Consider the following 14,052-nt stretch of genomic DNA (forward strand, 5'->3'; position numbering starts at 1 on the left):
GTGGGAATTTAATTTTTTGTGAGATAAAGAAAATCTGATTTACATCATAAAATCTATTTAATTTTTTGCAAGATAAAATAATAATTTAACTTGTTTTTAAAGTAATCTCTTCAATTCAAATAGTAATTCTATTTTAATTTTATTTAGAGTTAATTTATTTTTATAGATAAGATGAGATGATGTAAGATTAAAATTAAAAAGTGAATAAAATATTGTTAATATATATTTTTTAATATTATTTTTATTTTAGTATTTGAAAAAAATTAAATTATTTATTTTATTTTATGTAAAAATTTAAAAAAATTATAATAATTAAATAAGATGAAATAAAATGAGAGGAATTATAAATACAAAGAACTTAGTTATAAATATCTTAAATATTGAACCTATAAATCAGTTATTTTAAGGAGAGGGAGTGAGAGTGCCTTATCTTCTTCTACTCTGAAGCGCAGAGAGAGAGAGAGAGAGAGAGTGACTCTACACTTTGGTCTTAAAGCTCAAGTCTTCTCTCTGCTAACCTCTTTTGCTGAAACAAAACATATATCTAGGAATTGGGAAACCTCTTCCAATGGCTAATTCTTTGTGTTCCGTGCCTGTTTGTTCGTTCAAGTCCCCTAACAAACCAGGTCTCTCCCTCTCCATCTCTCCTATATGTCTTTTTGTGTTCTTTTCTATTTTCCGCATGTTTTCTGCTTTAATTTTGGGGTTTTTTTTTTTATCTGCGGATGTGATTTCTTCTCTCTTTTTATGAACATTTGATGGGATTTTCTCTGTAGGGATTTTAATTGGCAATTCTGTTGCTCGGAAGGTTCTTTCGGTGAATGAAGTGTCTCAGAAGTCTCAAACTGCTAAGTTCCAATCTTTGGAAGTTAAGGTAAGTGAAAATCGACCAATATAAGCTGTGCTTAATATTTCCCTTTCTAGCTGAACTGTCAATTTTCTTATGATGGGTTCAGGCCCAAATTTAATAATTTTTTTAATCATATTGTAGGTGCCAATTAGACTGAGAAAATAGAACTGACGGTTATGTGCAAATTTATGATATAAAATGGCCGCTTTTGTTATATTGGACTTAATGTATATGGAGTTAAGAGTTAGCTGCTCATTTTATCAGAAAGGGACAAATGAAGTGGTGAATAACTTTTGCTACATGTTCAATTTGTTCATACAAGATTATAAGATATCATGAATTGATTTTGTGACTCATCTAAGATATTTTGTAGAGATAATATGCCCATAGCATGAACATAAAAGGTTGGGGGCATTACTGCATAAAGGGACATGTGATTGCACTCTACGAAGAGTGGTGTGGTTCTAGTTAAAAGTGTTCAAAGGCAAGCAATGTAGGTTGAGACTTCAAGAAAAAGAGAACAGTGGATAACTCATGAATAATGAGTGAGATTTGGTCTAAGGTTAACATGTACAAGAATTCTAAGTTGCAAGCAAGTAGGATGAGGCATAGTAGACTTGACTTGAGACTGCATCATAGTTTGAAGGCTTTTCCATTTCCATTTTTACTTCTTTGCATTGAAATGAAACTCTGGTCTTGGACCAACAGGCTACAGGAAGTAATCCAGGCACCAAACCAAATAGCATAGTCTGTGCTGACTGTGATGGAAATGGTAAGCTTGTCAAACTGCTGGTTCTTATTTCAGTCTTATCTATTACTTCCAATATTGGATTTGGTAGCAATGAGATACAAATAATTAATACTATATGCTAATGAAGAGTAATCGGGCCAAATCTTTGCATCCTCATCAAATATGTAGTCAATTGTGTTTGTGATTATGCAATGCTACAATTGTATCAAAGAGTGAGCCATGACAATATCTAGACCTTTGCGGCTCATGTTGGTAGTGGCTGAGAACAAATGATTCTTCTCTTCTTCCACTCTAAAACGTTTTTTTTCTTCAGAAGTACAATGATTTTGCTACCCCAATGACAAACTTCATACTTTGAAATGAGTATTCTCCAGCTTTTTGCTTGATGTTGGTCATCTTTGTAGTAGATCTCTTGTACGAAGAGTGAGCCATGACAATATCTAGACCTTTGCGGCTCATGTTGGTAGTGGCTGAGAACAAATGATTCTTCTCTTCTTCCACTCTAAAACGTTTTTTTTCTTCAGAAGTACAATGATTTTGCTACCCCAATGACAAACTTCATACTTTGAAATGAGTATTCTCCAGCTTTTTGCTTGATGTTGGTCATCTTTGTAGTAGATCTCTTGTACGAAGTTTGCTTGCCTCTTTTGCAAGCTGGTTTTAAAAAAACTCAGTCTATCTAGGGACTTTTATAACTTATGTAGGGCCAAGTGGGAAACTACATTACTCTATGGGACTTCTTTTATGTTAATGTATCGATCACTCAGGTTGCTTCCCAATAGTTCCTGTGTCTTCTTCTGGATATAACATGCTTCAGGGTACTTTCAACAGAGTGCAATATAGCATTGTTGATGGAATATAACCGTAGCTTTATGGCTGTTGTGATGAGTCCATGTTGGTTAGATGTATTTGATGCCTGGCCATTTCTAAACTTTCTTGTTTGCCAGATTTTCCGGAACCTTCCAAATAACACTCCCAAATAAGTTCTTTCTTCTATATCAATGGGAATTCACCAAATAATGCATCTACATGGGCTTCCTGCAAAGAATGACCTAAGTGCTTGATTTGTAATTTTTCCTTCTATGCTAATAACATAAACAGGGATTTCGGTTATGTGTTTGTCTTCCTGTTCCAGGTGCCAAGTCGTGTACTCAATGCCAGGGTTCTGGTGTTAATTCTGTAGACCACTTCAATGGACAGTTTAAAGCTGGTGGATTATGTTGGCTGTGCAGGTATCCTAGTTTAAGTGTCCTTTCATCATCGTTATTCTCGTTACTGTGTGCGCATGCATGCATGTGCCTGATGTTTACTGCAGCAAACCAAGAGGATTAGTGTCAGTATCCAATAATCACCATAATGGAACCATATTTACTTCCTGCTTTCCCTATTATTGGCTGAGATATAAAATCAGCTTAAATATGTAAGTCACACATACTCAAAACTAAGGCAGTAGTAGGTGTTTTAGAATGAAAAGGTTCCTAGAAATGTTCCAGAAAATAAAGATTGCTTCTTGTTTCCAGCCTGCGGCAATGACAGATGAGGGTATGATACCTGTTGAAGATGCAGATCTCATCACTTCATTTCATTTCCTTGATCGCTATAAATTTAGGTGTTGCAAAACAAATGAAAAAACTTATGTTTGATTTTCCCCTTGATTAAAACATGATAACTCCTCATGAATAAACTCTTTCCTTTTCTACTTTTAGGAGACTACAGTCAGGAAAATAGGGTTGTGTCTGCACTCGATTAGCTGTTTTCCGGCAAGTATTGAAAATATTTTGCTGTCAAAATGTTATATTATAATCAAATGTTATATTATAATCTCAAAGCATTCTCACATGGATGTCCAAATGCCCGGAGTCTTGTTGAATCTCTTCATCAAGCATGCATGAAGGATACAAAAATAAAAAATGCACCAGTTGGTAGTTTCAGATGAAGAGAATTAATACGTCCTCATAAATGAAATGACAACCTCAAAAAATCCAAATCGATTGTAGTGTTCTTGCTTTATGTCTACTTTTATGAGTCCCTGATCAGCATGGGTTTCTGCTACAGTTCAAATTATAAGGTGATTGATACTGGTTTTTGTTTTCCTTGCAGGGGTAAAAGGGAGATTTTGTGTGGGAGTTGTAATGGAGCTGGCTTTCTTGGTGGATTCATGAGCACATTTGATGAATAGAAGCTTGAAAAAGCTGGCTTTTCAGTGAATCGACTGTTTTGTGCTGTGTGGTTCACCAGAATTTCTGCATTTTCTGTGAACATCAATATACAATTTGTATGGTGAGACTTGAGATTGAATTCCTGGCTGCCCGGATTGGACATATATTCTGAATTACCATTACGAAACAATGCTAAATTTTGTAGTCAATGAATCTTGAATGTCAGGTCTTTGTTGTCTGCCTTTTTCATTCTAAACCTTTGACTCTTAAAAACAGATTTTCTATTATGCTTTTCAGGCTTTTATGGATTCTTAAAAACAGAAGATCTAATCTATCCTCAGGCTTTTATGGATTCTTAAAAACAGACGCTCTAATCTATCCTCTGTGAGCTAGCTTGCACAATTCTTCTTCTAAGGCATGTCTGCATGATGCAAGTTCAGACAATAAATAGGATTTAAGGAATTGAAACGAGGCATACACATGAAAATAAGATTCCTGCTACTTGCAAATTTGCAATCCTTCGTTTGGAACACGTTATCCTTCGTTTGGAACACGTTTACATACTGATGATGTGGTAGGCAAAAAGAATTTTCAAAGTTGCATCTCAAAAGAGAAAAATAAAGCTGGACTACCCCATAGTACTTCATAAACCTCATGTTTCTGATACACGGCCCTTCCATCATAAGATCAAATTTTACCTCTGTTTCTATTTGCCAACCAAGATCATGGACAAAAATGTAGAAGCCCGTTATCATCCATAGTTTGAATACGCATATTTTCCTTCTTTCCCCCTTACTTTGAACTTCTTGAAAATAAATCACCGGGCAGGAGTTATAAATTTCTCACTTTTGGATCAAGTCGAAGATATATTGTTGCAAAGAAAGCAATTTTACAGAAGCAAAAGGTATACTGTTCATGTCCTTGTAGTTTAGCCATTATACAAATGAGCGGTGCTACTCTGCCGCCCGAGTAGCACCGCACGGTATTTCCACTAGTTGCAAAAATAATTTTTATTTTTTATTTTTCTATTCACATATTTTTAATGTATTTAAATATTTAAAAAAAATTACATCAATACATTTAAAATCACTTTCTTCATCATTCGGTAAAAAAAAAAAAAAAAAAAATCACCGAGCGGTCAAACCGAGCAGTATGTTTGGGGCGGCATAGTAGACTTTCTCTATACAAATTAGTACTTGTGGCATGAAAATAATTTTTTTATCCGTTATATCTACTTTATAATAAAAGTAACTTTATAATATGACAAGTCACATCAAATCACATCAAATTGTGAGATTATTTTGTATAATTCCTTTATAGTTAGAGTATTTTTAACTATCTGTAAGTGGTAGAGGTTACACATCAAAAGAAAATTCAGATATTCTCGTCGAAAGTAAGAAGTCTAGCTCGATCCAATATAGAAATACTCAAACTGCCGTGCTTAGGCAGCTGAGTGGGAGAGTGACAACAGTAAATATTGCCAAGAGCATCTACTGTAGATAAACTGTGACCCAAAGCATTTCTTTTCCTATAAAAATGGACTATGCTGCATGGAAAGGAAGCATGAAATTGTATGATGTCATCACAAATCTCAAAATATTTCCAAAGCCATTGAGTGAAATTGTTGAACCAATTCACTATAAGGAGAGAGTCCGAATCCATAATGAGGTCTAATACATTGAGTTGGTAGCATGAAGTTAACCCAATTTTCAACGTTGAAAGTTCTGCAAAATTGTTTATGCCATCACCCAAAAAGTAGGAGAAACCAAACATAAAGGAGCTAGAGGAGTGTTCTATTATTTGATCTTTGTTTTTTGGGTCAGTATATTTTCTGTCTTGGTAAAAGATAGCCTGAATATATGTTGGACCCTACATTACCTCAAATGTTTTTCAAAATGCTTCACTACTCAACTCAGGTTGGCAGGTGCTAATTAATTTCGAACATACAAATTCAGATTGAAAAAAGGAGACTTTCTTTGTGGAGGTAAACCTTTTGCTGATCTATATTTTCTTGGGATAAATATTTTTAGAGTAATGTTAGATAACAATTATGAGTTGTGCAAGCGTCGTGCATTTTTTTTTTTTTAAAAGAGTGAGTTTTACTATTAAAAATTAATTTTTTACGTGAATTCTATATTTATTCACTCTTATAAAAAAAATGTATGATACTTGCATATTATATGACTATAAATATCATTTATCATATTTTTAACGTCAGCATGATTTTGGGATCCTTTGGCTCAATTAGGCTTCGTTTGATATATAAATCCATCTTAACTCATCATTACAACTTTTTCAAATCTCAATACAAAATTTAATAAACAATTCAACTTTTTCAAATCTCACAATAATAATAGTATTAAAAAATAATATTCTAACAATATTTTATCATCTCAACTCAACTCAATTCAACATTTAAATGCAGTCTAAGACACCGATTTCTGAAGAAACTATTAGATACTTTGACACTGCGCCTGCATTACATCCAAAGTCGCTTTGGCCGAGTGGTTAAGGCGTGTGCCTGCTAAGTACATGGGGTTTCTCCGCGAGAGTTCGAATCTCTCAGGCGACGACATCATCATTTTTTATTTGCCTATATCTCTAGTTGTTCTTCATCAATTAAACTTTGAACACACTTTTCGAATCTCTCCTTGTGTACCTATCTTCACCTCAATGCTACTCATTTTAATCATGGCTTTCGGAAAATTCCTATTAAATTTTAAACCCAGCAATCCCCTTATGCTTCCGGCATAGTTTTCCATGATGCTACGCATTGCAGCCTCCCCCCATAGCCTCTGATCCGACTCTAAAACAACATATCCATCACGTTCATTCTTGAAGAAACTCACATCAAACTGGGTCTGGCTGTCTTTATCCAATACAACACATTTAGAGCCATCGCCACCTTTGGGACAAAGAGCTTGGAGCGTTGACAGAAATGCTTGGTTTATGGTGGGGTCGGCGTTGCCGGTGGTTGTGAAGTTATATAAACGGTACTTGAAGAACAAACAATCTGTTTGGCCTATGGTATGTGAACCTGGAAAAAATACAAATCCAGGCCCCATGAAGATATGTCAAATTATGTATGAAACATGTCAATCAATGTCTCCCTTCTAATGATCAGGGAGATAGAAAGAGGGAAATAGTACCAACTAAAGTGACAAGATTATGATCATCAAGGCCTTTAGCATCGAATTTTTGCCTCTGGGCAGCGATGGAGTCAAAAAGAGAAGGCAAATTTGAGGCTTGGGAGGACAAAGAAACTCTGCCATCTCGTCTTCCAATGGGCACTGACCAACTTGGACCATCATTCTGATATATGGAAAAAGCAGGCGAGTACACAAAGTTTAGATACACAAGTACTGTAGGTATAGGTGCTTAGTGTTGAAAGCCATGGAGTTGTGCTACTTATAATCATTATGAAACACACAATTTTATCTCATTTCATCATTACAATTTTTTCAAATTTTCACACAAAATAAAATAAACAATTTAAAATTTTCAAATTTCAAAATAAAAATAATATTAAAAAATATATTATAATAATATTTTATTCAACTTTTAATTTTAATCTCAATTCAACTCATCTCTGAAAATAAATGAGGCCTAATATATAACAGCCAAAAAAAAAAAAATTCAAGACACAAATGCTCTTTTATGGTAACAGATTTAGGAAACTTCTACATAAATGACCGTCAATAAACAATCTTGCAAATAGATTTTTTGAAAAAGAGATTGTATACCAAGTCGACAGCATCACGAGCAGGCAGAGCTAGTATATCGGTGCATGATACCACTCCAAGACACAATGCCTCGAGTTGTGATTTTGCATCATGGATTACTTCAAATCCTCTTAAGCCAAGGTTTGGAAGTGCATTCCTTTCAGCAGAAGACCCCGTAATCAACACCGAACCATCACAGCCCTGCGCCAAATATATATATTGATTGTCTATTAGTAGTTTCTCCCCTAACATGTCGAAAAGCATATCTAATATAGATCAATGAGAAATGTTACAGCCACAAAAGGATTTTATAAAAGTAAACCTACAAATTGACATAACTTCATATGATACGTTAGATTTATTTTATAGTAAAAATAGTTTTACAATCTAACATATCACATCAAGCCATATCAATTTGTAGGTTTATTTTTATATAATCTCTTTGTGGTTAAAGCATATATCTACATCTACATATATATATATATACACACACACACACACACACACATATACATATATATATTTATATATACAAAGATACACGAGAAACTCGTACTCAGTTGTTTTAGTGTTTAGAAAATAATCATGATCGAGATAAAAATCATAGATGAACAGGAAGTAGACCTAAACAAAGCAGTCATGGAAGTGAAGCCTCAACAAGCCAGCTACAATTGTAGGATCTTTGTTGAAGTGTTCTTCGACAGTGGACTTGACTATGGCCTTTGCTCTTGCGCATGAAGTAGAATAAAACCCAGTTTTCAATTGGCTTTCTGCACATAAACTCATCACTAAAATCACAAGGAATACAAACCATATCGCTTCCATCTACTCTAATGAAAAATTTAAGCTAATCCCAATTCAGAATTGATGATGCTCGCTCCTTTCTTGCAACTTATCTGTGCCACTAATTATTCTTAGATCTATTATATATATGGGTTTGCTAATGCTATTTTGTTGCCTGTCTCTTTCATTGAATCTTGGGCTTTCTTTAAGTACCTTTTGTTAGTGGAGTCAAGTGGGAGAAAAAAACATGGTGCTTTCCATTTCATATTCAATTTTTTTTTTTTAGTTGGATACTGGGAGATGGGTTTCGTGCTGACTACATTGTTACGAAGCAGTGGCAAATTAAGCAGCACGACTCTCGTTTACAATTGTTTTTGCTTCTTTTTTAACTTTGAATTGTTACATATTGTGTTCAAATTCACTTTTGTTATAAATGTCAGCCATTGAGATCCTTAAACATGTCAAATGGAGAAAAGCTACAGCCAAGTGATACACGAGTTGTTGAGGTATGGAGGGCTACAACTATTATGTTATGCGCATTTGTGAAACTATATAAGGATTGATGTAGTTCATTTCTAGATATGATTTTGATAGGAATTACATTGCGGCTTGGTGAGAGATTAGGGAGAAATAGAGAGGGAACCCGAGAGAGACACTTTGAGAGAAAAGTGATTGAGAGGGTGATATCTTGTAATCCCTATACTGTATTTTTCATCTTAATCAATGAAAACAGAAGACTCCTAGATGTTTCTGCCGTGGATGTAGATCATTAGGATTTAACCGTGTAAATCATTGGTGTTCTTTACTGCTTTCTCATTTGTTTTATACATTCTGTGAGGTTTCTTGGCAATCTTGGAAGCATAATCTGATCTGGAATCAAACACAGATTGGATTCGGGTACAACAACTTTCATATGATCATGCGTTTCCATTGATCAGCTTGATCACTAAAATGTAAAAGTTATGCTTAGACATAATGAGTCTCTTGATCAGTACCCGAATTGATGAAAACAATAAATTTTATGCAAAACTAGGTCAAGTACGTACCCACGGGTTTTGAAATATGCATCTACAAAATTATCTGCTAGACCAACAATTAAAGCCAGGAAATGATATGGACATAACTATTACACAACTCTAATAAAAGGTGAGGATTGTGTAATAGTTGTGTCTGTTATTTTGAGAAATGATTTACTCACAAAGAGATTTCACAAAAGTAAACTCATAAATGGATGTGACTTAATGTGGTAAATTAGATTGTAAGGCTACTTTTATTATAAAGTAGATCTAACGTATCATATAAATATCAGTTTGTGGGTTTGCTATTGTGGAATCTGTTTGTGACTGTAGAATTTCTCTATAGTATGTACCCATGAGGTTTTGGAATATACATCTATAGAATTATCTGATAGACCAACAATTAAAGCTGGGAAATGATATGGACACAACTATTACACAACTCTAATAAAAGGTGAGGATTGTGTAATAGTTGTGTCTATGTTATTTTGAGAAACGATTTAATCATAAAGAGATTCTATGAAAGTAAACCTATAAACTGATGTAACTTAATGTGATAAATTAGATTGTAAAGCTACTTTTATTATAAACTAGATCTAACGTATCATATAATGTCATGTCATTTTGTGGGTTTGCTTTTGTGAAATCTATTTATGACTGTAGCATTTCTCTATTATTTTTGCATCTTCAAAGGTCATGATTGAATGCATTCATTTCAAATATGCCAAGAAAACCAAACTGTGATTCCTACGGTCCCCAAGGATTAGGGGTAGTTTCATTCTGCCTTAAGGCCATTGGCTTAAAAGTATACGGTTAGACGTGCACTTGGGTGTATGTTTACACGTGCTTAATTGCATGTTATAACATGCATAATTAGTGGTGGAAATTTGTATTTGCGGGTTGTATTAGTGTCATGTTAACTCATAAACATTCGACTACATAAGTTAATCCGAACACGACCCATTTAAATAGCAGATCGTATTGTGTTACCCGTTTTGACCTATTTAATAATTAATTAGAAATGAGTTAACATGACACGACTTATTTCAACCCATTTCATATAAATAGGTTGAACTATCCTGCATAACTCCTTTGACCTAATTAACATAATTTTGCATAAAAGTTATAATCTACATTTATTAGTAACCACAATATCTAAAAAAGATAATAAGACTACCTACTAATAAAAAAATATTAATATTTTTCATATTTTAACCTAAAATAAAACCAATATTACAAACCCAACAATAATAAATATGAGCATAAGTCCAGAATTACAATTCCAATAATAAAAGTATAAACAAATTGAGAAATACTAATACTACAACCCGACAATAATAAAATTGTAATTTTGAAATAAGATTTAAACGGGTTATTCTGTGTTGATTTTGGGTTAAGCATATTGATCAATTATTGACCCGTTTATTAATCGTATTTTATTGGGTCAATCCGTTTTGACCTGAGCCTATTTATGTCAAATTTAAACTCACTAATTTTGTGTTGAGTTCACGGGTCTTGTCACATTTTGTCACCCCTACGCGTAATGGATCAATCTAAGTCTCAAGTCAAAAATACGTTTTATCCTCCATTACTCATATAAAGTTATTAGAGCTACGGTATTTACAAGTCTATTGTGTAATACACTACTTATTATGAGACCTATTATATTCAGACGGAAGGTCAAAGTGCCAATAATTTTATATGTAAGCTAATGTGGTAGGCTACCACATCAGAGGTATATGTAAATATGTGTCAATACATGGGCTTGTAAATAGATTTATTCAAGTTATTTATCACACTATTCTTAATATGTTATAAGATCGTGAAGCTCTTGTAATAATTGTTAATTATGGGGAATCAGAATATGGTATATAAGTCATTTTGATAGTCGTGGAATTATATACATGTTAGACATTATCGTGATATTTAGGATTAATATAAATGAGTTGAGATTAAACAAGTTGTGGGTAGTCAGAGTTTGTATTTTATTTGTATTTGAATATGAGTTAAACTCAAACTCATTACCTAGTCACCGAGTTGTATATTATGTTTACACGCAATTCATTTATTTATGGAATGAGTTTGAACATTTTGATCAAGAGCTATTTAAATTTGACAAAATAGATTAATTATATTATATCTGGAGGGCCGAATGAACCCTCATAAAAAAGGGGCACCCACAACCAAGAAAGGCCTATAGGGTAGAGAACCCAAGGCCCGTGATCCATAAGGAAGGGGTCCCCATCCGCAATGCGCCAATACGTAATTCAATTTCAAGTGTTATTAATTATTGATTGATAATATAATAGGCAAGATCCCTCTTGGCTTGATCTCCGACAATGATATTTGCCCAGGGCATTAATCTCCCAAACGTAACGGCGGATTATGACCCTTGACAAACCACATTCCAGTAGGGATCAAAGGAGCCCTCTTACTCCATCACCATCACATATAAATAAAGGTCAAAGGACACACCTGAGGTAACTTTTGAATGATATACACTCGAAAATACATTCCAAAATCCATACTTATTTAGGCATTGAAGGTATCCCTAGACACATACAGCCCCTCCTACTTTCTGATTGTAGGTTTCCGAAAGACGTTGTCACTGCTATGAAACACCTTTATAATATTTGGCATGGTTTGTGGGATCTCTTTTTCTTACATCTCAATGTGCTTTTCATATGCTTGCGACAACATGTTCTCAAGTAATCCACGACCAAGAAACAGCGAGAACAAGTATTTGAGCAAAGGATAGGATGGAATGAAGGTTCATGGAGATGGAGGAAAGGATGAATAAGATGACTCTGGAGCTGGAAAATCTTCAACGAGAAAAAGAGGCTCTTAGGCAAAAAAATGCAGAGAATATTGCACTATTGCACCAAGCCATGTTGAAAGGAACGAGGCAGAGTTGCAAAACAAAGCCAGGAAAATGCATCACCTCATGGAAAATACAAGGAGATGGCCAGGAAGATGCACCAAATCCTCCTCAATTGATACTCTACTCAATAGCACCAACTTGCCTTACATCCACGAGATAATGACTATGCTGCTCCCGCTAATGTTTAAAGTCCCACAAATGGAATTGTATGGACAGGTCTAATGATCCTGTAGAATATTTGGATGCCTTCAAAGTTCACATGACTCTCCACAGTTTCTCCGGAGAGATTGCCTGTTAAGCTTTCCCTTTGATTCTGAATGGGTAGCAAGAAGATGGTTTGGAACCCTATAGTTAGGCTCCATAGATAGTTTTGAAGACCTTGCCAGGCAATTTTTGACCTATTTCCTGGCGTGTAGAAGCAGAAGGCGACCAACGACTTACCTCCTAACAATCAGACAATGGGAGGACAAGAGCTTGAAGGCATACCTGGTCCGGTTTAATAAGAAACACATGTTCGCGGACAATCAAGACAAAAAGATCACGCTTGCTCCGATCCTTAAAGGCGTATGGACCAGGAACCAACTAGTCACTGAACAGACAACTCCCAGACGACAATCTTCAGGCCAGAGGAGGGAGCAAACTCGAAGGCTTCACGAGGTGAAAGTCTTAAGTGGTGGCGGACAGTAAGGGGAAATCCTGACGATGCTTCTCACGAAAATCTAGGAAGGAACGATGCACCATTAGGTAAGATCCATACAATAGTGGGAGGATTTGTTGGGGGCTGGCCCCGCCTTCTCCAGTAGGAAGGCATATACACAGAGAGCATGGACCTCGTCTTCCAAGTAGAGCTGGCGGTCAACAATTCAGCCTGCGAGTTTGTCGACTCCCTGAGGCACAAAACCGGAGTGTATTGGGATAAGGAAAAAAAAAAAGTAAAATGGTGATTAAGGTGAGAAAACTCACTGAAGACAGAAAGCCCCTTAGTCGATGCGTAGTGTCCCTGACTGACTCCTCTATGCAGCTGTGATCCAGTGGAGCAGATCCTAAGTATGAGACTCGGATGGACCAGGCAACATAGAAAGGTTAAGTCCCTCACCAGAAGAATGGGGCCTGGAGCCACCCACTTGCTTAGACAGCGAGGTAGCCAAGCCATTGGCGGGCAGAATGCGAATGTGGAACCAGTCAAGATTGTTTGTTTGCCTTCCATGAATGGCTTGGCATCACCTGAAAGGGTAGCTTGGTTCGCGACCCTCTCTAAATTAACGAGCGGAGAGGCTTCCCTACCACAGGGAGAAATATTGAAGGGCAAGAAAGGAATTGAAACCTGACTGCCACTGAACTCCATGCTTGAAGGTTCATCACAGGATAACCCTAAGAACTGAATGGAAGGTTAGGAGACTCCCCACTAGAAATCATGGAAGGAATGGACAGTGTGGCAACATTTTCTTGCCAATTTACAACACGACGCTCGAGTCCCCTAGGGCCAAATACGTGCTTTCCATAGTTTCAAAGGGCAACTAGAGAAAAGCACCAGCAGGGCTCTTTAGCGCATGCTCCCGAAATGCGGAATGCAAAGCCATATCAATATTCCCCTTTCCACCTGATCAAGGACTTTACCTTCGGCCGTGTGATCAAGGGGGGATGGAGCTTGACCAATTAGTTCTTGGTCGCCTAACTCTGAAGACTCGACCTCCAGGACTAAGGCCAAGTCGGCCTCGGCCTGCCTCAAAATCTCCTCCAGACAATTCCCAGGAGGTGAGACTAGGCTAACAGGTTCACCACCTCTTAAGGAGGCTAAGGCGTGCTACTAATGATCATCGACTGTGAAGAACAGCTGCTTCCTAATGGTACAGAAGAAATCTCAAAACTTAACCCGCTGGAAGTCTTGTC

General features: G+C 35.9%; 1 protein-coding gene, 1 non-coding gene and 1 pseudogene across 2 annotated transcripts; 2 read left to right on the forward strand and 1 right to left on the reverse strand.

Moving 5' to 3' along the window:
• Positions 1 to 379: 379 nt before the first annotated feature.
• Positions 380 to 3,985, forward strand: LOC121253143 (protein BUNDLE SHEATH DEFECTIVE 2, chloroplastic). The gene is made up of 5 exons (XM_041153076.1): positions 380 to 626; positions 777 to 874; positions 1,559 to 1,622; positions 2,737 to 2,833; positions 3,702 to 3,985. The coding sequence occupies exons 1-5, from the start codon at positions 569 to 571 to the stop codon at positions 3,778 to 3,780; spliced, it is 396 nt and encodes a 131-aa protein (XP_041009010.1). The 5' UTR covers positions 380 to 568; the 3' UTR covers positions 3,781 to 3,985.
• A 2,265-nt stretch (positions 3,986 to 6,250) lies between these two features.
• TRNAS-GCU lies at positions 6,251 to 6,332 on the forward strand. Its single transcript has one exon. It is a non-coding gene; the product is annotated as a tRNA-Ser (tRNA).
• Positions 6,333 to 6,375: 43 nt separating this feature from the next.
• On the reverse strand, positions 6,376 to 8,307 carry LOC121253142 (annotated as a pseudogene).
• Between the last annotated feature and the right edge of the window lie 5,745 nt (positions 8,308 to 14,052).

This window comes from Juglans microcarpa x Juglans regia, chromosome 2S (genome assembly GCF_004785595.1).
Source record: "Juglans microcarpa x Juglans regia isolate MS1-56 chromosome 2S, Jm3101_v1.0, whole genome shotgun sequence".
Classification (NCBI taxonomy): domain Eukaryota; kingdom Viridiplantae; phylum Streptophyta; class Magnoliopsida; order Fagales; family Juglandaceae; genus Juglans; species Juglans microcarpa x Juglans regia.